The sequence below is a fragment of the Herpailurus yagouaroundi genome, unplaced genomic scaffold (genome assembly GCF_014898765.1).
Source record: "Herpailurus yagouaroundi ecotype Mexico unplaced genomic scaffold, PumYag 181, whole genome shotgun sequence".
Lineage (NCBI taxonomy): Eukaryota > Metazoa > Chordata > Mammalia > Carnivora > Felidae > Herpailurus > Herpailurus yagouaroundi.
Genome location: NW_024412412.1, coordinates 15,934,714 through 15,959,155, shown reverse-complemented (window position 1 = coordinate 15,959,155; position 24,442 = coordinate 15,934,714). Strand labels below are relative to the sequence as shown.

Here is a 24,442-nt window from a genome sequence, read left to right as displayed (position 1 = left end):
CCCGCCCCATTATCCCCCGCGAGGAGATGTAATGGGATACGCCCCCATGACGTTGCTGCGAGGCATATTGGGAATTGTAGTCAGCCTTCCGAGGCCCCGACCCTGGAAACACCAGTTCCGGGCCAGCGAGCTGAGCCCTAGGGCAGACGTCAGAGTCCTTGTCTTCGCCACGTCGCAGACATGGTGAGTACCTCTGCTCGCCATCGCCGCTTGTGTTTCCCCTCGGGTTTCGGTAGCCTCCATGGCTCCACAGCCTTTGGAAGGAGCTGGTCCTGCCAGGGCCCACGGTGGCAGCTGCGAACTCGGTGGTCTCAGCCGGGGGACAACTGCCCGACACTACCTGGAATACCCCAGCTCAACGTTAGGACCTGCGCTGCCCGCGCCTCCTTCTTGTGTATGCATTTTGAGAACGAGGGATTATATTAGGCGTTTTTGAAGGTTTGAAGAAGTATTGGACCCGGGAAAGATACGAGTAACTTTCTTTAAAGACTGCCCAAATTTGTTATCTCCAGCTTTTACAACTGTATTCCAGGGGCGCCTGGGTGGCTCAGTCAGTTAAGCGTGTCACTGTTAATTTCTGCTCAGGTCATGATCTCAGGTCAGATCGCAAGGGCTCTGCGATGACTGCAGAGACTGCTTGGGATTCTCTCTTATCTCTGCCTCTCCCCTGCTCGCATCTATCTCTCAAAATAAAAAAATAAACATTAAAAAAAATTTTTAACTGTATTCCGAGCTCTACATCTGCAGATCTACTAGTTGTACCTTCACTCAGATAATTCATATGTATTTCATTTAAAAAAATTGTTTTTAATGTTTATTTATTTTTGAGACAGAGCATGAGCGGGGAAAGGGCAGAGACAGAGGGAGACATAGAACCTGAAGCAGGCTCCAGGCCCTGAGCTGTCAGCACAGAGCCCTAGGTAGGGCTGGAACTAACAGACTGTGAGATCGTGACCTGAGCGGAAGTCGGTGGCTTAACCGACTGAGCCACCCAGGCTCCCCAATTCATATGTATTTCAAACTCAGCAAGTTCAAAACTGATTCATTATTTCCACCTCCCGGCATCCCACAACCGCTCTTCCTCCACTGATCCCCAGCTTGGTAAATGGTACCAACACCCAGCATGTTGTGCATGCCAGAAACCTGGAAATCCTCCTTGACACCTTCCTCTTAACTCCTGCACATCTGATCAATAATCAGATCCTATGCATTCTTACTCCTACATGGCTGTCAATTGTCATTCACTCTACTGCAACCATCCCTGTCCTTGCCACCATCAGATCTAACCATCTGTGGCAGTCTTTTAAATTTTTGAAGCAGATCTTCACCAATCTATGCCGCTGCTTGGAATGGGTTCTCCCCTCTACACCCTCATCTTTCCTTTGGAATTGTTAATACACCTACTTACCCTTCACATCTCAGCTTAGCTATTACTTCTTCAGAGAGGATCTCCGTTCAGAAGCCTAGGGAGATTCTAGTCCTTTCACTGAAGATCTTTTGTGGAATCTTCACAACAACCCTATGAAATAGGTTTTTTCCAATTTTACAGAACAGTACAAAAGTACTGAGTGACTAGTTACTTTGTGCAAAATCATATAGTGAAAATTTGCCCTTGCCTGTCTTTCTAAATTTTGTCTTATTCGGTATCTTGCATTGTCATTAAGTATTTTTTGTTCAAATGGGTGCCTAAAATTTTCTATGGTAGTATTGTTCTTTATTTAACTGACTTCTTATTGGTAACTATTTAAGTGGCTTCCAAAAAAATTTTTTTTGCTATGATGAACAACAGTATGTTAAGTGGACAACATTGAAGCTCATTTTCACTGAACTTCGATTATTTCCTTAGCACAAATTCCAGAAGTAGAACTGGGGCAAAGGGTATACCCTTTCAACAGGTTAGTTTGTGGAATAAATAAAAACAATCACCCTTTTAAACATATGAGGAGGGAATTGTAAAGAGAAAAATCGTAATGGTACCTACTTCATGATGTTCTGAGGATGAGAGTTAATACATGTCCGGCCACTTAGCATAGTGACTTTTACATTTTAAGAGCTCAATAAGGGGCGCCTGGGTGGCGCAGTGGGTTAAGCATCCGACTTCAGCCAGGTCACGATCTCGCGGTCTGTGAGTTCGAGCCCCGCGTCGGGCTCTGGGCTGATGGGTCAGAGCCTGGAGCTTGTTTCCGATTCCGTGTCTCCCTCTCTCTCTGCCCCTCCCCCGTTCATGCTCTGTCTCTCTCTGTCCCAAAAATAAATAAACGTTGAAAAAAAAAATTAAAAAAAAAAAAGAGCTCAATAAATGTTAGTATCTATTCATTTATTTTAAAATAGGGTTCGTAATGTGTAGTGTGGTTCTTCAGCCTGTTTGGGACCTATTTTGAGTATCTGATGAAAGCTTTGAAACCTCATCTCAGAAATTCCCTTCCTCTTTTTCTCCCCATTCCCCACAAAATGATACCTGTCATTTGTCATATGTCATCAACTCCTCGAAATTCAACATATAAACTCATATTAGGAACTACTAATAGGTTCCATTTCACACGGGCTTTTTCCCTTTATAAGGTGCAAGATTTTCCTATGCTACTAAATATTCTTCTAAAGCATAGAGATTCTTCATGACCGTATAGTATTCGTAATTATTTACCCAATCTCCCACTGTTAACATTTAGTTTAACATCCTTATGCCGGGGCCTTTGTGTGCTCTGCAAATTTCTTTAGACTAAATTTCTGAATGCAGAAATCACTAGGCCGAGAATTTGAGTATAAGACTTTTGATTCTTATGGCCACATTGGCCTCTGAAGAAGAGTTCTACAGTTCACATCCCCACCATTATGATGTGTCAATTTACTCTCATTGCCTTGACCACCACTGTCATCATATTAGATTCATCGTTCTTGTCTGGTTCTTAAACTAGTTCTTCACCATTGATGTTTTCATGTCGTTCTTAAACCCATTGTGAAGACCATAATTTGGAAATACTGTTTTAAATCCGTGGTCCTCAACCTTTTTATATTAGACTCACTGGCACAGAGGAGCTTTTAAATATCCCTGTGCCTAGGCCGTCCCAGATCGTTTAATCACAATCGCTGGGGTGCAGCCCAGGTAAGTATTTGAAGCTCCTCAGGTGATTTCAATGTGGAACAAAGATTAAGAACTCCTGATTTAGAATTTAGGGTGTTTTGTTTTTCTGCAAAAAAACAAAGAATTAACTCATGAAATAATTTGAAGAATACAGGTTAATTAATGCCCTAGCCCAATCTCAGATACAGTCTCATTTGTATGAGGATGAGTTTGTTTTGTTTTACGACGGAATTTTGGTTCTCTTTGTCTTAGGTGATTTCAGAGACTGTGGATGTACTCTTCAGAATAAGAGGAGGCCTTGATCTAGCTTTTCAGCTAGCTACTGCTAATGGTAGGTCTGACAAAAAAACAAAAAACAAAACAAAAAACTTCTCTTTTTTTTATTATAAAATTGATGATGAAATATACCAGGATTCTCTTTATTTTGCAGATGAAACTGAGTGAGAGATAGGATGAATAAACTAAAATCATATGGTTAGTAACTTATATAAATTGGATTTAAACTTAGGGATTGTGTTCCAGCACCACCACTAGCCCATAAGGTTCCTCTAGGCAAATTAGGAAGATGTCCCCCTTCTTAACAAAGTTCACTGCCCACTGGTGAAAAATTGTCACTATAAATATGAATATAAATGAGCACAATGTAAATGAGGCACCCAGATTTGTGCATCGCAGACTTGCACCTATGCATAACCCTGAGTCTCCACAGCCCACTCTCTTCAAGGTTATGTTGTGTGGGAATGGTATAAGAATTCTATGGGGGAAAACTCAGTAGAGTTTGTATAAAGCAAATTCTAGGATGTCTTCCTGTTTCTGATTTGGGCTAAGGCCACAAACGGAGGTAAAGAATATCAGAGGAGAAAGATGAGGAGTTGTATTTGAGATGTGTTTCATATAAGATGCCAGAGTATATCAAGTGCAGATTCCCAGCAGGCATTTGGTAATTTGAATCCAAAACTTAAGGCAGAGTGGTCAGGACTAGAGATCGAGAATATCTCTAAAGGATGATAAGCCACACCACGATAATAAATAAAATCACTCATGAAAAGTATGATGGGTGGTGTCAGAAGCCAAAGAGAGGTTCAGAAAGATAAGGAATGAAAAGTGCTAAGTTCCTTGAAGGAGATCACTAGCTGGCCATCGTTTCCATGGAAATAGGAAGGGAAAGAATGCATAATGTTCTTTCTGACACTGTAGATGCTTTTTACCTAGTAATTAATGTATTTGAGCTTGTCTTTTGATTTATTATATTCCTACTATATCAGTCTTTCAAACACGCAAAGAAGAGAATCATTAATGAGAATATATAGAAGAAGGAATTACTTAACTTTAAAGACTTCGCATTTTTTTTAGATTACATTACCTCATGGACCTTCAGGGATAAACAGAAGATAATCAAGGAATTAAGTTTATCTTTTGTAGTGCAGCTGAAAATCTTTATTTTTTTTAATTTTTTTATTTTTTTTTTTTAAATTTTTTTTTCAACGTTTATTTATTTTTTTGGGACAGAGAGAGACAGAGCATGAACGGGGAAGGGGCAGAGAGAGAGGGAGACACAGAACTGGAAACAGGCTCCAGGCTCCGAGCCATCAGCCCAGAGCCCGACACGGGGCTCGAACTCCCGGACCGCGAGATCGTGACCTGGCTGAAGTCGGACGCTTAACCGACTGCGCCACCCAGGCGCCCCAAGCTGAAAATCTTTAAATTCAGCTTTCTGAAACAGATCAAGATGTCTTAAAATCTGACTTGTTATAAGTAATCTTTTCTCTACCACAACCCCAAGGTATTTATTTATCAAGATATCAGTGTAATAGTTAAATAAATATTGTAATCACAAGGTTAAATAGGTTTAGGATTTAAGAGTATTAAGCTAGGACAAGTATATATTATCTTCTTTAAATATATCTTCTTGAACCATGAAAATGTTTTACATATTCCAAAATTGTATTAAATTAAAAGGAAATCCTCCTACATTGCTGGTGGGAATATAAAATGGTGCAGCTCCTTTGGAAACAGTTTGGCAGCTCCTTGAAAATGTTCAATGTAGAGTTAACCCTATGACCCAGCAATTCTACTCCTAGGTAGAGAATACAGCAAGCACTTCCTAAGAGAGTTGGAAACATCCACACGATAACTTGCACACAAATATTCGTAGCATTATTCATGAGAGCCAGAAAGCAAAGAGACAACCCAAATGTGTTTCCGCTTTGAATGGATAACCAAACTATGTGGTATCTATACAAGGGAGTTTTATTCGGCCATAAAAAGAAATGAAGTACTGATTTATGCTACAATATAGATGAACCTTGAAAATACTATACTGGGTGAAAGGTGGACGTGGACGCGTGATGTGTCATTCCATTTGTAGGAAGTATCCAGAATAGGCCAATCTATAGAGACAGTGGATTAGCGGTGCCACGGGTAAGTGCAGAGGGAACGGGGAATGAGTGCTGTTAAGTACAGGTTAAGTACAGGGTGATGACAGTGTTCTGGAATTAGATAGTGATGGTTGTAAAACCTTGTCAATATGCTAAAAGCAACTGAGTTGTACACGTTGAAAGGATGGATTTTTGTGGTCAATGACTTTTATCTCAATTTTTCAGAAAGAAAGGCAAAATGATTTTTTTATTGAATCTGGGGAATAGTTCTTGGGAGTCAGTTTTACTCTGCTCTACTTTTGTGTGTTTAGAACCATTCGTGTTGAAAAGCTTAAAATTCGTCTTAATAACTTCTATTTATGTTCTTTTAATTTAGAAATATTTATCAAGAAAGCACTAAAACATGTGCTAAGTGACCTGTCAACCAAGCTTTCTTCAAATGCACTTGTGTTCAAAATTTGCCACAGTTCGGTGTACATATGGCCCAACAGTGACATAAACACCATCCCAGGAGAGTTGGCTGACGGTTCTGCTTGTAAGACCATAATGCGCTTTATTCAGTGAGTATGTTTGAAAACTGCTAGAAATGTTTTCAGAACATCACTGCACATTATAAACATCTTTGTGTATTAAAAATTTAGCTTTGAACAGGAAGAAGATACAAAACGAAAATTTATGAGAAAGAAAGACAAAAAGTTATCGGACATGGTAAGCAAATCACCTGTCTTCTCAGTTAAAAATGTTTAATCCTTGAATTTGGAGTGGAGTGAGATGTTAGAGATTATTTAATCCAACTCTGTTATTTTTCACAGGTCAGATTATTGAGGTCCAGAAAGAGTAAATGACTTTCCAGAGGTCATATTTCTGCTTTACGTGTCGAAGCTTTTGTTCCATATTAATACATATCTTAAAGGTTTTCTTCAATGCTTTCTTTGCTCCCACAAAACATATACAACTCAAGTATGTTTACAAATTATATAAAAATAAATAAAACGGAATTGTTCTGAAACGTGATAGTGACACATTATGCTATGAGATAGTAAGAAATAATTTACTTTTCTTCATATTGTTCTTAGTTCTGTTGCTTTTTTGAACCAGTGTTATTGAGTACTTGCCATATGCCACAAACTTGGCAGATACTGGACGTGAAAAGTGGAGCTCCTTTAAGGGAGGAAGTTGTATCAAGTTAACATGACTGCAGTGTTTTTCTAGGCTGTTACAGGAAAATGACATGAGGTTAGAGAGGTGGGCAGGGGCCACCTCAGAAGAAGCTGAACTAAACCCACAGCCATGGTAATGGAGAGGAGGGAATGGAGACAAGAGATATCTAGGGGATGCAATGGATTATGCTTGGAAACGAATTGGATATGGGATGCCCAGTTTCTTGCTTGGGTAAAGATGGATGAAGGGGAGGACATGAGGTCAGTTTCGGTCATGTTGTTTGAGACACCAATGAGATGTCCTCGTGAGCTGTTAGATTTACAGATATGGAATGTACAAAAAAACTGGGCTGTCAGTCAAATGATTTGAGAATTACCAGTAGTTGGAGCTTGACATTTTGAGTAGTACGGGTCACTTTGTAGAATGCTCCTCAGTTGGGATGTGTTAGGCTTCCTCATGATTAGATTGAGGTGGTACACTGTTGGTAAGAATATGGCAGAAGTAATGTCACGTCCCCCTCAGTACATCATATTAAAGAGTCTTCTCCTGCTATTGTTGATGTTAAAACTCTGATCGCTTACTTAATGCAGTGTCTGCGGGTTTTCTTCTCTGTGAGGACACTATTTTTTCCCTTATATGTAGTTAAGTGAGGCTTACTTTGTGTATCTTCTGAGGCTATATTTACGTATCCTATTCCTTACCAAAGTTTTACTCACCACTTCAGTTGGAATTGGTAATTTTTACCTGAATCCAACATTAACCTGATGGTTGCAAAGTGGTGATTTTTCTATCATTTCCTTCCACATTTATTACATGAAATTATACCATAATGAAGAGCTTTGCTTTATTTATTTATTATAAACATGGAAGCATAGGTTCCTATTTTATGCAGTGAGTTACAATCTGTTACTCTCATTAGTTATTTGGATGCTCACATTTTGTAAGATTTAGCCAATGGAAGCTTCCTTAAGCTAGCTCCAATGTCCTTTTGACACTGTATTTTTGAGTACTTCCTACTTCATTCCCCAAGGTGTTCTAGGCACATCATGTACTGTCCCTGTTCCAGCTCGGGAATCAGCCATTTCTCCATTTCTTTATCTATGTAAATCCTATTTATATTTCCAATTCTACTCCTACCTCACACGGCTCATAAATGTTTTCCAGTGAGAAACCTAGCTTCCAGTATCCTCAATATTTTGCCAGATTTGTTCAAAACAGAAAGTGTTTTCAAAGTTGTTATTGTATACCCCTGTCAAAATCAAACCTACTAATAAGAGTTCAATATTTGTTTATCGTTCTCTGTGTCTTTAGACCAGGGGTATATAGTTGTAACGTATGTTTAAAAGTTCCTTTGGTATCTTGTTCATTTGATTTTTTTTTTTTTGTTTACTTTAAATCTCTACAAAAGTAGAGAGAATACTGTATGAATACTGGTGAAGCTGTGTCAGCTTCAGTGTTTATCAGTGCGCACGCACACACACACACACACACACACACAGATACACACACACAAATGTTTAAAAAAAATGTTTATCAACACATGGTCAGTCTGATTTCATCTTCATCCCCACTCACTCTCCACCTTCCCTCAGATTATTTTGGAGCAGAGAAGACTTTTTTTTAAAGATAAGATTTGTGCTTTTATTTATTCATTTTTAAAATGTTTATTCGTTTTGAGAGAGAGGGAGAATACGGGGGAGGGACAGAGAGACAGGGAGAGAGAGAGAATCCCAAGCAGTCTCTGTACTCAGCGCAGACAAGATCTTGACCTGAGCCAGAATCAAGAGTTGGACGCTTAATTGACTGATCCACCCAGACACCCCTACGATTTGTGCTTTTAAACAATTTACTGTCATACAGCTTTCTATGGCCCTTAAAAAGTCCTTTTACTTGCCCTTAATATTTAACGTTCAATGTGCTATGACTATTACTGTTTATCTTTATAGCATCAAATAGTAAATATAGATCTTATGCTGGAAATGTCAACCTCTTTGGGAGCCGTAACCCCCATCATTGAAAGAGAAAGCGGGGGGCACCACTACGTTAGTATGATTTTACCCGTTGATGTAGTTCTATCTGTTGCTCCGGAAGAAACCTGGGGAAAGTAAGTATTTTGTCCTACTACTGCATTTGAATGAGCACTCCTCCCCAAAGTAATCAGAGTCGGTTTTTAAATATCATATAGGCATATCCAGGATTGTTGTAACTTTTACTGTGATTTATTCCTTGCTTATTATTAAACTGAGTCATCTAGTAAGTAAATGTTTATTTAGAGGATGTAGGGTAGGGTGCAAAACCTATAGGGTTTTCCCTTTACCTGTACTCAGGAAATACACAGTTTACTTCACTTTGCATAATTTAGAGTTCCTTTCATAAACCTGGTCCAATCAAGTGTTTTACTGTATTTGAGATGTATTTACTCTCCACTCTCATTTTTCATAGCCATTATAACTTTCGTTAATGCCCTTGAATATTTCCCTCCACAGAGTTCGTAAACTTCTAGTTGATGCAATTCATAATCAACTAACTGATATGGAGAAGTGCATTTTGAAATATATGAAAGGAACATCTATTGTGGTTCCTGAACCACTGCACTTTTTATTGCCAGGGGAAAAAAATCTTAAAACAATTTCATATCCGTCAGGAATTCCAGATGGTCAGCTGCAGTCCTATAGAAAGGTAAAACCAATTCACCTGTTCTTAGAGAAAATATGACCGTGACTCATTTCGTTTTTACTTAAACATTTCTAATAAATGGAAATTATTTTGTGATTTAAGAGGAAAGTGTGGAAGCAGACTGTTATTTTTACATGTTATGTAATTTCTGTTCGCATAGAACTTTTTAAAAGTGGTATTAATGAAAAAATGCTAAACCATATTAACATTTTGATTTCATACATTCAGTGTGGTTCATATGTTCTGTGAAATTTTTCCATAACAAAGTACAGAAATGAAGAGATACTTACATGCCTGGAGCCGCTGATGAGTGTTTATAAATAAACTCCTTTTCCCTTCTGTTATTTTAAGATTTGTGAAAGAGACAAGATTACAGTCAGAGAAGGAAAGTTAGGATTTATGCTAATTCTAATTAGGATTTATAGTAATACTTCATCCCCCATGTCCCACCGTTATTTGGGTTTCATTAGAGGTATTTTGAAGAAACCATGATCAGCATTAAAAGAACTGAGACTGATGAAATGACTGGTTTTGGAATGCATATTTTTGATGTCTGGTCTTGCCTGGCACCCATCCAATTATACTGTGGGAGCATCTTCCTCATCCCCCTGGGAAGACGTGTCATACTGTAACCCTCTGCACCCTCTGTAAGTGTTGCTGGCGGAATTGACCTGCAAAGGCACCACGTCATCCCGTTCAAACTGCAAGATACGTAGGAGATACAAAAAAGGAAAATGCCGGACTTTACAAAGTAACTGTCACACTTTTATACAGTTGGGAAAATTTTGCATTTTAAACACGTATGTGTATTTTAATTTTGATGCCATATTGGTTGGTTTCCTACCACCGAATTTCTACTTCGTAATTTAATCACTACCCCTTGTATTTGTGAAGCACTCTAAGCATGATTTTTCAAAATACTGTCACATAATTCTATTATTGTTCATTATAATTTACTCATTTGCAAGGCTGTTTCAAAACCAGTCTTTAGCCTGGATGTGTTTTAACAGATTGTGTTATAATAAATAATTAATTTGAAATTATCTTACTTCTCTCACTCTGACAAATTACAGCTGGCCCTTGAACAACACGGGTTTGAACTGCAGGGATCCTCTCGTACATAGATTATCTTCAGTAAATACAATCCAGCACTATAAATGTATTGTCTCTTCCATACGATTTTCTAAATAATGTTTTCTTTTCTGTAGCTTACTTTATTGTAGGAATGCAGTATATAATACATATAACATACAAAATATGTATTAATCATTAATGTGTTTATAAGGCTTCCAGTCAACAGTGGCTATTCAGTTTTTGAGGGGTCAGTGTCTCTAATCCCCGCATTGTTCAAGGGTCAACTGCATTTTCATTTTTTCTGCGTTCCCTTCCCATTTTTACCCATATCCATAGAAAAACATAAATAACTCTCATTTGGTTTTAGTTTGTTACAATATTATTATTCTGTATGTTATCATATTATATTAGTTTAGTGAATTATGTGTGTTTGATAACTTTTATAGCCAGTATATAATTAGTTTTGTTTTATCTCTTTAGCTTGAGTTTGTTTACTGATAAGGAATCTAAGTTATTTAACTTTTTTCTCTTCTATTGATTCTGATTTCATTTAGGAGTTACATGACCTCTTCAATCTGCCTCATGACAGACCTTATTTCAGAAGGTCTAATGCTTATCACTTTCCAGATGAACCATACAAAGATGGTTACATTAGAAATCCACACATTTATCTCAACCCACCTAACATAGAGACTGGTATGGTGAGTTTAATAATTATTTATAGAGTCAACTGATCATCAGTGTCAGTGGTGGGTTTTTTTGGTTTTTCTTGGCTCTTTGTATCCAGTGGAAATTATAAGGATTTATTCATAATGTCTGTCGTCTCTAAAACAAAATTTACCACCCATTTCTTTTAATAATCATTGCTTAAGGTAGTAGTAATTCACAGTAGTCTAAAAAGGTCAGGTATAGATATTATGTACCACATTTTTCCTACTAAAATTCCATTCCCCAACTTATTTAAAAGCCTTGCCCCCATCTGTTCCATTTATTTTCATTCTGAACCTGAGAAATCACACTAAGTAGGCTAAGTATTCTACCCAGGGCATGCCGTAGCAGGAGTCTGGTTAGGGCCTGCAACACGTTTCCTGTGCGGTGCGGCCCTGGTTGCAGGTGGTGGGTCCTCACTCACGGCAGCTCAGGTAAGAGTGGACTGGTGGAGTGTGGGGAGGGTTCTTTGCGGGGTTTGAGTAGGGCCAGTAAGCAGGGGCTCGGGGCCATCCGAGAACAGGAACGCGTGCTCGGCCGGCCTCCTAGAACTTAGCGGCCCTGTGGCCAGCAGCCACCTGTCTCAGGCCCCTGCTGCTCCTTGGTGGCATTTCTGCTGCTTTCTGTGGGTTTGCTTTGATCCTAACTGGCCTGCTTTTCTCAGCCTCCATTTCTTCATCGCTGAAGCCTGTGTGTAATTTTTTCCTGCCCTCCTCAGAGCTGCTCACCGCCCACATCATTTAAGGTCCATTCCGTTAAACTCAGGCCGCCGAGAGAGGAAACTTAATTGTCCATCATGTCATGGCATTTATTCAGTATCTGCTGAGTCTCTGTGTGCTTTGTAAGGAAAGCTTATTAAAAATGAACATATACGGGGCGCCTGGGTGGCTCAGTCGGTTGAGCGTCCGACTTCAGCTCCGGTCACGATCTCGCGATCCGTGAGTTCGAGCCCTGCGTGGGGCTCTGGGCGGATGGCTCAGAGCCTGGAGCCTGCTTCCGATTCTGTGTCTCCCTCTCTCTCTGCCCCTCCCCCATTCATGCTCTGTCTCTCTCTGTCTCAAAAATAAATAAATGTTAAAAAAAAAATTTTTTTTTTAAATGAACATATGCTACAATGTCTACGTAGAGGACTTCGGGGACCACATCACTAGGCTGAAATCCAGGTGTCAGCAAGGTCAGGCCGCTTCCAGACGCTTTAGGGGAGAATCCATCCCTGCCTCTTCCAGCTTCTGGTGGCTGCATCACTTCCTGTCAGCCTCTGTGGTCATGCTGCCTTCTCTTCTCCTCCTCTGTGTTAGAGTTCCTTCTCCACTCCCTTGCAAGGACACTTGTGGTTACATTTAGGGCCTATCTTGATAGTCCAGGCAAATTTGCCCATATGTTAAGACCCTTGATTTAATCATATCTGCAAAGGCCTCCCTCAAACTTTTTTTCTTTTTTCTTTTTGTTCTTGTTTTTTGTTTTGACCATGTAAGGTAGCATTCACAGGTTCCAGAGATTAGGAGATAGATGGGACCATTTTTCAGCCTACTGCAATGTTCTAGTTATAAATTTTCTGTGTGTGCTTGAGAAGAAAATATATTGTCTAATTGTTGGGTGAGGATTCTGTATTTGTCCATGCCTCTTCCTAGCTAATTTAAGCCAAAAAATAATAGTACCAGTTTGTGGTGGGAGGTGGGGAACATGTATTCTTTTTTAAACACATTTTTTAATGTTTATTTTATTTTTTGAGAGAGAGACACAGCATGAGCGGGGAAGGGGCACAGAGAGAGGGAGACACAGAATCCAAGCAGGCTCCAGGCTCCAAGCTGTCAGCACGGAGCCTGAGTCGGGGCTGGAACTCACTAATCATGAGATCATGACCTGAGCTGTATTTGGAAGCTCAACCGACTAAGCCACCCAGGCGCTTAATATTGCTTTATACGACAAGAAAGAAGTTATATGATCTTGGCCTTTATTTAAGGATTTGTTTTTAATGTTTATTTCATTTTTTGAGAGAGAGAGAGAAAGAGCATGAGTGGTGGAGGGGCAGAGAGAGACACACACACAGAATCTCAAGCAGGCTCCAAACTCTGAGCTGTCAGCACAGAGCCTGATGTGGGGCCCTAACTCACAGACCCTGAGCTCGTGACCTGAGCTGAAGTCGGCCACTTAACCGACTGAGCCACCCAGGTTCCCCTATTTAAATAGCATACCTGGGTTTTAATCAATGGCAGGTTTACAAAATTGGAGAAACACTCTTCACATGTCCCATTATGTGGGCCCTTTGTTTGTTCATTCCTTCCTTCATCATTTATTCAACAAATATTTACTGGCTATTAACCATTAGCCAGGCCCGCTGGAGAAGCTTAGGCCCAGAAATAAATAAGACACAGTACTTGCCCTTATTGAACTCACATATTAGTGTAGTTAGACAGAGATTTAAAAAGTAATAAGTAATGGGTCAAGTAGTGCTTTGGGGAAAAAAAAAAAAAGCAGAAGAGAGAGTAACAGCCAGGGCAAGAGGTGGGTGGTGAGGGAGTAAGCATGCCATGTTTAGGTTGGATGATCACAAAGGCCTCTGACATTTGAGCAGAGACCTGAGTGAAATAAGGGTGCAGAGCTGCAAAACTGTTTGGGAAAAGAGTGTTGCAGGCAGGGAGAACCATAAGGCTCTGAGATCAGATTGCCCCTGGCATATCTGAACCTAAAGCAGAGCATGCAATAGAGGAAAGCCAAGATGGAACTGCCAGAGGGCGGGACTTAACAGGCCTGACAGCCTATGGTAAGGACTTTGGACATTTAATAAAAAGCCAAGAGGGTATAACGTTCAACTGTAGTTCTCAAGGCATTTTTGTAAGGAATTACAGTAACAGTCTAGCTCTGAGAACAGTAAACTTGGCTTGGGTGTATTATAGAATATATGCATCTATCTTAAGTTTAATATGTTATTCTATTTCTTCTTTTTATATAGATTCATGTGGTCCAGGGCATATACAGTTATCATCACTACATGCAGGATCGGACGGATGACAGTGGCTGGGGCTGCGCTTACCGATCTCTGCAGACCATCTGCTCTTGGTTCAGACACCAGGGCTACACAGAGAGACCCATTCCAACGCACAGAGAAATTCAGCAGGTATAGAACATGCCATTTAAAATTATAATCAATTGTACATTTCATGACCCCTTAATGTACTACTAACAATTATTATTACCTCCTGGTACACACAGACTTATTTCTGTTTTGAAGGAAAAAAATACATACCTGTAATCGGAAAAAAAGGTCCTAAATAGAGTTTTTAATGGCTGTCTTGTGTATGGATTTTTTTGTATTTTTAAATACGTAAAGGCTCTAGTTGATGCCGGGGACAAACCAGCAACATTTGTCGGATCACGGCAATGGATTGGATCTATCGAGGTGCAGCTGGTACTGAACCAACTGATTGGAATAACATCAAAAATACTGTTCGTCAGGTGAGGATGCTAAGAAATTAGTGAAATTAGGGGCGCCTGGGTGGCGCAGTCGGTTAAGCATCCGACTTCAGCCAGGTCACGATCTCACGGTCCGTGAGTTCGAGCCCCGCGTCAGGCTCTGGGCTGATGGCTCAGAGACTGGAGCCTATTTCCGATTCTGTGTCTCCCTCTCTCTCTGCCCCTCCCCCGTTCATGCTCTGTCTCTCTCTGTCCCAAAAATAAATAAACGTTGAAAAAAAAAAATTTTTTTTTTTTAAATTTAAAGTCTTCAAAGGAGAAAATCAAATGTTGATCTATGACTGCCCTTTTTGTGTAACTCCTGCTCTTTTTCTTCTTAAGATGTGAGTGAACTAATAATGTGTCCAAATAATATATTCATTTTTTTCCAATACATCTTAACCATAATTCTAGCATTAAAATATGAGCAAATATTAGTTAAATAAGATTAATTTCTATGACCATAAGTACCTTACTCCTTGTTCATGAGCTTATGTTTTATTTTTTCTTAAGTTTATTTATTTTGATAGAGACTGAGAGAGCATAAGCCAGGGGAGGGGCAGAGAGAGAGGGAGAATCCCAAGCAGGCTCCACGCAGTCAGCACAGAGCCTGATTCAGGGCTTGAACTCAAGAAACCGTGAGATCATGACCTGACATGAAACCAAGAGTTGGACGCTCAACCGACAGAGCCACCCAGGCGCCCCTATGAGCTTGTGTTTTAAATACATTTTCTATTACAACAACCTCAGTAGATACAGTAACACCATCCTTTTTTGTGCATGTGCTTTTGTCCAAGTTCATCTGATTTCACACTTGCAGTTTGGATTGGCTCTGGAAACCAATGCTAACAAATAAATGAAAGATTAAGTATTGAAGCATATGGTGCTTAAAAAGTGAGCATTTTGGCCCCTTAAAACTTTACACATGCCTTACTAAGAAGGTAAGGATTAGCACCACTTGGCCCGTCCAATCTAAAAAATAACCTCCCTTCATCTGACCATCTTTCTCTCTTCTCAAAAATACGAATTGTATAGGACATTGAAATATCCCTAAAAATAGTATGTCGTACTTGAAAACATCTTGCAGTTTTCATATTGGCCTCACAGATATTGTCTATTTTAGTCCCAAAGCTCCTGTCGTGTAGACAGGGCAGGGTGATTGGTCCCGATTTAAAGATAAGGAAATACAGACTGAGTCTGATGGCAAGAAGACAGGAACCCAGGACTTAAAACTCATTTTTCCAAAATTAAATCCATCCATAAGAGCCCACTGGGCATCAATGTGACCACTTTTACTCCCCAGTTAAAAATCCAGACCCTTCTTTATGCAGTGGCAGAAGCAAAGGAACAGGGTCTCCTTACTTCTTTCCTAGCATGTTTAGTGGCCTTAAATATTTTAAGAGGTTATGGTGCTTTAAATTGCTCTCAGGTCAGTTCCTGACCACTCAATTGTATTTAAATTTACATCGTATTTTTTTCAGTAACCAAAAAAAGAAAACAAAAAGGTAGAAAACATTGGCTCCCTAACTCCTTAATGACTTTAGTGTGAGAAATTGTTCATCTGATAGAGAATGGTTTCTTTCTAGCCAAGGTTCTGAAATGGCCTCTCAAGGACGGGAGCTGGCTAATCATTTCCAGAGTGAAGGAACTCCAGTAATGATCGGTAAGGTGTTCTGGACATCTTGGGCTCCTTTGATAGAGTGGAGAACATGTAAAATGTATTGTTAATGTAAATAATGTCACATAAAATCAGTCATTTTTAAACCTTTCAAAATTAGCTTTTATACCATATATATTGACCTCTGGGTATTTATTTTTCAATTTCCAAGGCGGGAAGAAAGCTAAAACAAAAGATAAAGGTTAAGAAGAGAAATGATAACTGTGTTGAAATATTTAAAGAGTTGAGAGCAGTATAGAAAAGAGGCCATTGTCACTCATTTGAGCCTCGTAAGTCATGGTGCTGTCACTAACTTAGCTGGCTGTGTGACACTGTACAGATTGCTTCACCTCACTGGGCTGTATTTGTCAAAAGGATCAGATTAGTCGATCTAAAGATTGATGATTCTATGAGGAACAAGACTTGTTCTCTTGGGAGGAGTTTAGACCCTGCATAGCCCTTCGTAAATCCAGTATCAGTAATGCCATGGATATGGCAGTGGAATATAAACCTTATATGGTTATAAATATGATTGTATCTTTTTTGTCTTTAAAGATATAATTTTATCTCCTCAGTGTATTTGACATCATCTGTGGTCTTTTATAATATAGGCTAGTCCATTCTAATGCGATATTAGATCAATTAATAGGCAAGATAGTGCTTTTAAATTGCAATTGAGTAGCAAGTTGAGATTCATACATGCCCTCTCACAGTTCACATTTCCTCTGTTATAGGGGGAGGAGTTTTGGCCCACACAATACTAGGAGTGGCGTGGAACGAAATTACCGGGCAGATAAAATTTCTAATTTTAGATCCACATTATACAGGCGCTGAAGATCTGCAAGTTATTTTGGAAAAGGTAAGTATCTGTTTAATAGAAATGAAGATACAAGGCAAAGAACCTGGAACCAAAAGATAGCAAACTGGCTGTTAACAGAAGAACTCTAAACCGAGGGCAGTGATCCACACTATAAGGAGGTATTCTGGGGCTATAAGGAGTATGTTTCTAGGTAGGGAGAACAAGAGGAAACTAAAGTGAATTGCAAAGAAAAAACTTTAGATTTATAAATACTTTCTTAATTATTAACTTAATAATGGAACACACAGCTCATCATTATATTCCTTTGGAGATGTTACAACTTTGCATAAACAAATGTATTGAAATAGGAGGGTAGATTAAATAACCTTTATAATTGTATTAGTAACCAAAAATAAACTAAACGGTATGGAGGCTTGACTACTTTTAATTTATTTACATATAACTTAATCTCATTCTATAAAAGATTTGAATTTGAGACAAAATTCCAGAGTAGTCATTGATACTTACAATATCAGTTAAAGGAGGGATAAATTTAATTTATAGGCAACAAATTTACACATATGAAAACTCATACTAAAACTTTAGAAGGCAAGTATAAGACATAATTAACTTGAATTTTAACTACTATATTCTTTGCCAAATATGTTAAAATTACAAAAAATGCATACAACCTTTCCAGCCATAAGCCAATGAATATATCATACTGTTACTGCCTTTTATTTTTATCATGTTGTCACTAAGTCAACATCAACATGAATGAAAAGCTTTCTCTGAACTGTGAATTTATAATTTAATTAGATCATTTTCTTATGTAAAAAGCTTTAATTAGGAGTTATAAATAATATCTTAAGTTCTACATTTAAAAACTCTAGGGGAGCCTTGATCGCTTAAGCGTCCAATATCAGCTCAGGTCATGATCTCACAGTTCATGAGATCGAACACCTCATCGGGCTCCACAGTGACAGTGATAGCCTGCTTGGGATTCTCTCTCCCTTTCTTCCTGCCTGCCCTGTTTGCTCACCTTCTCAAAATAAGTAAATACACTTAAAAAAAAAAAGAATAATACTAAAAATAAACTCTAGAATTTTATATTTTACTTTTTTATATATATATTTTTTTATTTTATTTAATCCAAGTTAGTTAACATAAGTGTAATAATGATTTCAGGAATAGAATTTGGTGATTCATCGCTTACGTATCATCACACGTGTCCTAATGCCCCTTGCCCATTTAGCCCATCCCCCACACAACACCCCTCCAGCAACCCTCAGTTTGTTCTCTGTATTTAAGAGTCTCTTATGGTTGTTAAATACAGAGAACAAACTGAGGGTTGATGGGAGGAGGGGAAAATGGATGGTGGGCATTGAGGAGGGAACTTGTTGGGATGAGCACTTGTTGTTGTATGTAAGCAATGAATCATGGAAATCTACTCCCGAAGCCAAGAGCACACTGTATATACTAGGTTAGCTACCTTTACAGTAAATTCTATTTAAAAAAAAAAAAAAAGTATCCCATGGTTTGCTTCCCTCTCTGTTTTTATCTTATTTTTCCTTCGTTTCCCCTGTGTTCATCTGTTGTGTTTCTTAAATTCCACATAGGAGTGAAATCAGGTGATATTTGTCTTTCTCTGATTTATTTAGCTTAGGATAATACACTCTAGTTCCATCCATGTTGTTGCAAATGGCAAGATTCCATTCTTTTTGATTGCCAAGTAATATTCCATTGTGTATATATACCTCATCTTCTTTAGCCATTCATCAGCTGATGGACATTTGGGCTCTTTCCATACTTTGACTATTGTTGATAGTGCTGCTATAAACATTGGGGTGCACATGCCCCTTTGAAACAGCACACCTGTATCCCTTGGATAAATTCCCAGTAGTACAACTGCTGGGTCATAGGGTAGTTCTATTTTTAGTTTTTGAGGAACCTCCATACTGTTTTCCAGAGTGGGTGCACCAGCTTGCATTACCAAAAACGATGCCAAGGAGATCCTCTTTCTCCACATCCTCGCCAACATGTGTTGTTGCCTGAGTTGTTAATGTTAGCCATCCTGACAGGCGTCAGGTGGTAATCTCATTGTGGTTTTGATTTGTATTTCCCTGATGATGAGTGATGTTGAGCATCTTTTTCATGTCTGTTAGTCATCTGGATGTCTTCTTTGGAAATATGTCTGTTCTTTTGCTCATTTCTTCACTGGATTATTTGGTTTTTGGGTGTTGAGTTAGTAAATTCTTTATAGATTTTGGATACTAACCCTTTATCTGATTTGTCATTTGCAAATATCTTCTCCCATTCTGTCGGTTGCCTTTTAGTGTTGTTGACTTTTTCCTTCGCTGTGCAGTTTTTTATCTTGATGATGTCCCAATAGTTCATTTTTGCTTTTGTTTCCTTTGCCTCTGGAGACATGTCTAGTAAGAAGTTACTGTGGCCAAGGTCAGAGAGGTTGTTGCTTGTTTTCTCCTATAGGATTTTAAAGGTTTCGTGTGTTACATTTAGGTCTTTCATCCATTTTGAGTTTGCTCCAGGTTCATGCTTCTGCATGTCGCTGTCCAGTTTTCCCAACACCATTTGCTGAAGAGACTGCCTTTTTTTCATTGGATATTCTTTCCTGCTTTGTTAGAGATTAGTTGGCCTTACATTTGTGGGTCCATTTCTGGGTTCTGTATTCTGTTCCCTTGATCTATCTGTCTGTTTTTGTGCCAGTACCATATTGTCTTGATGATTATAGCTTTGTAATACAGCTTGAAGTCTGGAATCGTGATGCCTGCAGCTTTGGTTTTCTTTTTCAACATTACTTGGGCTATTCAGGGTCGTTTCTGGTTCCATATAAATTTTTAGAATTGTCTGTTCTAGCTCTGGGAAGAATATTGGCGTTATTTTGATAGGGGTTCCATTGAATGTATAGACTGCAATGGGTAGTATCGACATTTTATCTTCTGTATCACTGATTTGCTGCTTTGATTGGTCCATCCTTGCCGTCATGGCATCCATTCAAGATTGCATCTCAGTTATAGAATTTTTAATTTCTGCCTGACTAGGTTTTAGTTCTTTTACCTCTGCAGAAAGGGATTCTCTATTGTCTTCCATACTTTTTTCAACACCAGCTAGTATTCTTATAATTGTGGTTTTAAATTTTAGTTCAGACATCTTACCGTATCTGTGTTGATTAAATCCCTGGCCATGATTTCTTCCTGTTTTTTATTTTGGTGTACATTCCTCCCTCTCGATCTTGACCTGAGCCGAAGTCGGATGCTTAATTGACTGAGCCACTCAGGCGCCCCCCACTGGCAAATTTTTAAATAATAGAATAAAATAAGGAAAATAAATAAAATTAAAAATTAAAAAATTTGATCTCTTTCTGTATCCAAGAAAGAAAAAGAAAACAACAGAAGCAAAAACAAACAAACAAACAAACAAGCAAGCAGAATGCAGCCTGAATGAAGTTACATCCAGTTTCCCCTGAAACTGAAACTTTGCATCACACTATAGTCCTTAAACAGGTGGAAGGGATTTGTCCTGGTCTTCTCCAGGATGTGCCTCGAGGATGCAGGTGGGCAGGACTTCTGGCAATGGCTCAGTTGTCAACGCTGATTAGCTCACTGGGGTCTATCCCTGTGTGCGCACATGTGTGCTTGAGGTGAAAATGGTTTCACCCAGGTCTCTAGTCCCTGGTGTGGGGATTTTGTGCCCTCACACACGTGATCAAGCACCCCTCCTTTGTTTCAGGCTCCTGCCTTTACTCTGTGTCTAAGTTGTCTGCCTGCCAGGCATGAGCTCTGAAACTTCAGACTGTGCGCTCCACTGTTTATAGAATCCTAGTGGAATTGAAACCCACTCCTTTCTCTCTCTCAATGGTTTTGGGGAACTGATTTCTCGTCCATTCCCCTGCAAGTGTTTTCACTCTTTCTCTTTCTAGCTACTTTCAGGGGAAGTGTTTTTCTTGCGCAGTCCCAGTACACTGCACTCTCCCCTTTCTCCCTGTCCTCTCTCCATGGAAACAGCTCCTTACCCTCCATGGCTCCACTGCTTTTCTCTCCCCCACATCTCTCCGCATCATCTACCTGCCAAGCTACCTGGCTCAAATTATGCAGATTGTTGCATTAATCCTCACATCAATGTCCTAGGTTTTCAAAATGGTTTGATGCTGATCCAGCTGCATTTCAGGGATAAGACAAGGTCAGGGTCCCCATAATACTCTGCCTTCTTAACTCTGTCCAGGTCATTTTTTTAAAGCAGAATTCCTGGAGAATTGGGTAGTTTAACATTGAAATTGATTGGGGATACACTTTCAGAAGTTGAAAAGAACATAACTGCATGAGGTTACTAAAGCCCTGAGGATAAGGGGTTTTAGTATGTAAAGAGCTTCATTGTGTGTGGCTGAACTCATTTATATTTCAGACTAGTAAAGTCTTTTGCTAATGCTAAGACTATCTAAATACTGACAGGGTATAAGTGCATTCTGCTTTTCTCTTTCAAGACATTTGGAGTTTTAAATCTATGTATGGAATGTTTTGGGCCGGTACATGCAAATGGAAGCAGTATTTACTCTTTCAAACTGTTTACTCATTCAGCATGAAGTACCTACCTAATATGTGCCATCCACTGTCCAAAGCAATAGGGGTATTAAAGAAGGTCTTTAAAGAGCTCTTAGTCTAGCTACAAGGACAAAGGAGATCCAAAAAGGATTCCCCAGAAAGAATATGGTTACCTAAGAGGGAGCTGGAACTCCTGTAGAGTTGTAGATCCTGTAGAGGGCTCCCTTAGACACAGTGAAAGGAAAGCAGGGCATGTTCCCGAACTACAGTAGTTTGAACCTGAGTAGAGCTGGTGAAGGGGCGTGGCTGGCGGGATAGTCATTGTGAGCCCTGCGAGAAACCAAGCATTTAGATTTTATCTTCTAGGCAATGAGAAACCTTATTTTATTTTATTTTATTTTATTTTTTTTTAAGTTTATTTTATTTTTGGGACAGAGACAGAGCATGAACGGGGGAGGGGCAGAGAGAGAGGGAGACACAGAATCGGAAGCAGGCTCCAGGCTCCGAGCCATCAGCCCAGAGCCTGACGCGGGGCTCGAACTCACGGACCGCGAGATCGTGACCTGGCTGAAGTTGGACGCTTAACCGACTGCGCCACCCAGGCGCCCCGAGAAACCTTATTTTAATTAGAGGTGTGATACAGATAAAATTACTTCTTTCTGGCTGGCATGAGGAACTTTGCACTAGATGGAGTTGTCCAGATAGGGTTTTCTGAAGCATCTGGATAGATCCAGTAAGGCATTGTTCCTGATTACTGTCTCTAAGGACTGTGCTGTCCTTTGCAAGTTATATTTCCATAGATTCTGTAAAAAACCCTTTGCCGTATTGGCACACAGAAGGAGCTGTGAAGCCAAGGCCTGGCCATCGGTGGAACTACTGACTCTCACTTAACTCAACAATCTAGGGCACTGTTTTATAGTCTGTTCAGGCTGCTATGACAGAACACCATAGCCTGGGTGGCCTTACAATTCTGGAGGCAGAGAAATCCAAGGCACCGGCATGTCTGGTCTGGTGAGCGCCACTTACTAGTTCACAGAGAGCAGTCTTTTTCAGGGTTTTCCACGTGGTAGAATGGATGAGGGACGTTTCAGCAGCCTCCTTAATGAGGGCACTGATGCCATCCATGAGGGCTCCGCCCTCATAACCTAGTCCCCTCCCAAAGGCCCCCTTCTAGCTACCATCACCTTAGGGATTAGGTTTCACATGAATTTGGGGAGGACACCAACTTTCAGTCTGTAGGGGGAGCTACAGGGAGAGTTCTGTCTCCGCCTGACCTCTCTTTACCCCTTTGTGGAACTTCCCTGTTTGAAGTTCCCAGACCACTCGCCTCAAAAGGAAGGAGCAGGCTCCCCTATCTACTGCCATCAGTTGCTGGTTTGGGCACCCTCTCTACCCACTTCTTTTTTAAATATTTGAGTCTGGTTACCTGAAAAAGCCCCCAAAGATTAAAACAGATCATATAAGCCTTTTTTTCTGTTCATCAAGAAAACAGATGTTAGAACATTAAATTTATGAGAAAAAAGTTTGCTAAAAGAGATAATAAAAAGCTGATTTATGTATAAAAACAAACAGATCTCAAAGATAAATTAGCAGTTACCTGGGGGCAGGGGAACACGACTGATGGAGGATTTTTTGTTTTTTTACTTGCATTTGAAATCAGATTAAAGAACATGTCTACCGAACCCTCCAACCTCCACACTAAAAAATAGAGCTAACACACTATCTTCTGTAGAAAGCATGCACTTGAACTCTAGGTCCCTGACTGAATGCCCTGCAGCTTCCTAGTTACTTAGGGTAACTGTCACTCACCCACTGGTATTTATTTTAAGAGTCCTAGCTGGCCTCCTTTGCAAGCAAAGCATTTCATTTCAGAATGATATAACTCAGACTAGTCATTAGCTGAGTCTTTAAGAAAATAAACCAGGGGCACATGGGTGGCTCAGGCAGTTAAGTGTCCGACTTTGGCTCAGGTCATGATCTCACGGTTTGTGAGTTTGGGCCCCGTGTCAGGCTCTATGCTGACAGCTCAGAGCCTGGACCCTGTTTCAGAGTCTGTGTCTCCCTCTCTCTCTCTGGCCTTCCCTAGCTTGTGCTCTGTCTCTCTCTAAAAAAAATAAATAAACATTTAAAAAGTTTAAAAAAAGAAAAGAAACCAATGGCCCTGAAAGAAATTTGATACGCTTTTGTATTTACAATGAGATTTTGTTTGAACGTAATTTTCTCTGCTGGGAGAAAGGATTAATAGTGATATGAAGAATGGAGAGTGGCATGATTATGGCCCAAAGACAGTGAAGGGCATCTCAAGAAGCCAGCACAGATTTCTCCCTGCCACACACATTTCCTCATAGCTAAGATGCACGGCATGGTCCCGAGACCGTCTTTAGTGGAGAACTAAGAAAAACAGACTGCCAGTTCAACTATCACCTGCCCTCGACTGCCAGAATTGTACATCGTAAAATGAAGAAAAATGTGGTATTTGGAGTAACAGTTACCATAAGGAATGTTTAAAAATAATTTCTAGGATTAAGTACCATAGAGTTAAAATTTTGTTCAACTCTACCTGAAATGGACCCAAGTCTGTTAATGTCCATGCTTCCCAGGAGTTCAGATCTCTGACTTATACAGGTAGTCTTATTACAGGATCCAGCGGACAGAACAGGCTTTTAAAATGTTACAGTTTTGATCATGTAGTCCTATAATTTTGTAAAAGATTTTCCTTTCGCTTCTCCCAAATCTAGGGCTGGTGTGGATGGAAGGGCCCAGACTTCTGGAACAAGGACGCTTACTATAATTTATGTCTTCCTCAGCGACCAAATGTTTTCTAAAATATCTTGAACTCAGACTGTAGTAAAGTTGTGTTATAAATTTGTTAATAAAGACAAACTTTAAATCCTG

The 24,442-nt window shown here is 39.6% G+C and overlaps 1 protein-coding gene and 1 long non-coding RNA gene across 2 annotated transcripts; one reads left to right on the top strand and one right to left on the bottom strand.

The window, feature by feature from the left end:
* Positions 1-19: 19 nt before the first annotated feature.
* On the top strand, positions 20-24,442 carry UFSP2 (UFM1 specific peptidase 2). Its single transcript, XM_040489929.1, has 12 exons — positions 20-183; positions 3,335-3,413; positions 5,837-6,020; positions 6,102-6,168; positions 8,568-8,725; positions 9,108-9,300; positions 10,926-11,072; positions 14,033-14,197; positions 14,411-14,535; positions 16,119-16,195; positions 16,924-17,048; positions 24,286-24,442. Exons 1-12 carry the CDS (start codon positions 181-183, stop codon positions 24,370-24,372), a joined length of 1,410 nt encoding a protein of 469 aa, XP_040345863.1. The 5' UTR covers positions 20-180; the 3' UTR covers positions 24,373-24,442.
* LOC121039699 (uncharacterized) lies at positions 21,527-22,270 on the bottom strand. The gene is made up of 2 exons (XR_005794937.1): positions 22,164-22,270; positions 21,527-21,925 (listed from the first exon to the last, which is right to left on the bottom strand). It is a non-coding gene; the product is annotated as an uncharacterized LOC121039699 (long non-coding RNA).

What these genes read in the sequence shown, in the direction of transcription:
- UFSP2 (XM_040489929.1), top strand. An exon ending in ACAAAAAGTTATCGGACATG is followed by an intron (nt 6,169 to 8,567) that starts GTAAGCAAATCA and finishes TTATCTTTATAG; the next exon opens with CATCAAATAGTAAATATAGA. An exon ending in CGCACAGAGAAATTCAGCAG is followed by an intron (nt 14,198 to 14,410) that starts GTATAGAACATG and finishes AAATACGTAAAG; the next exon opens with GCTCTAGTTGATGCCGGGGA.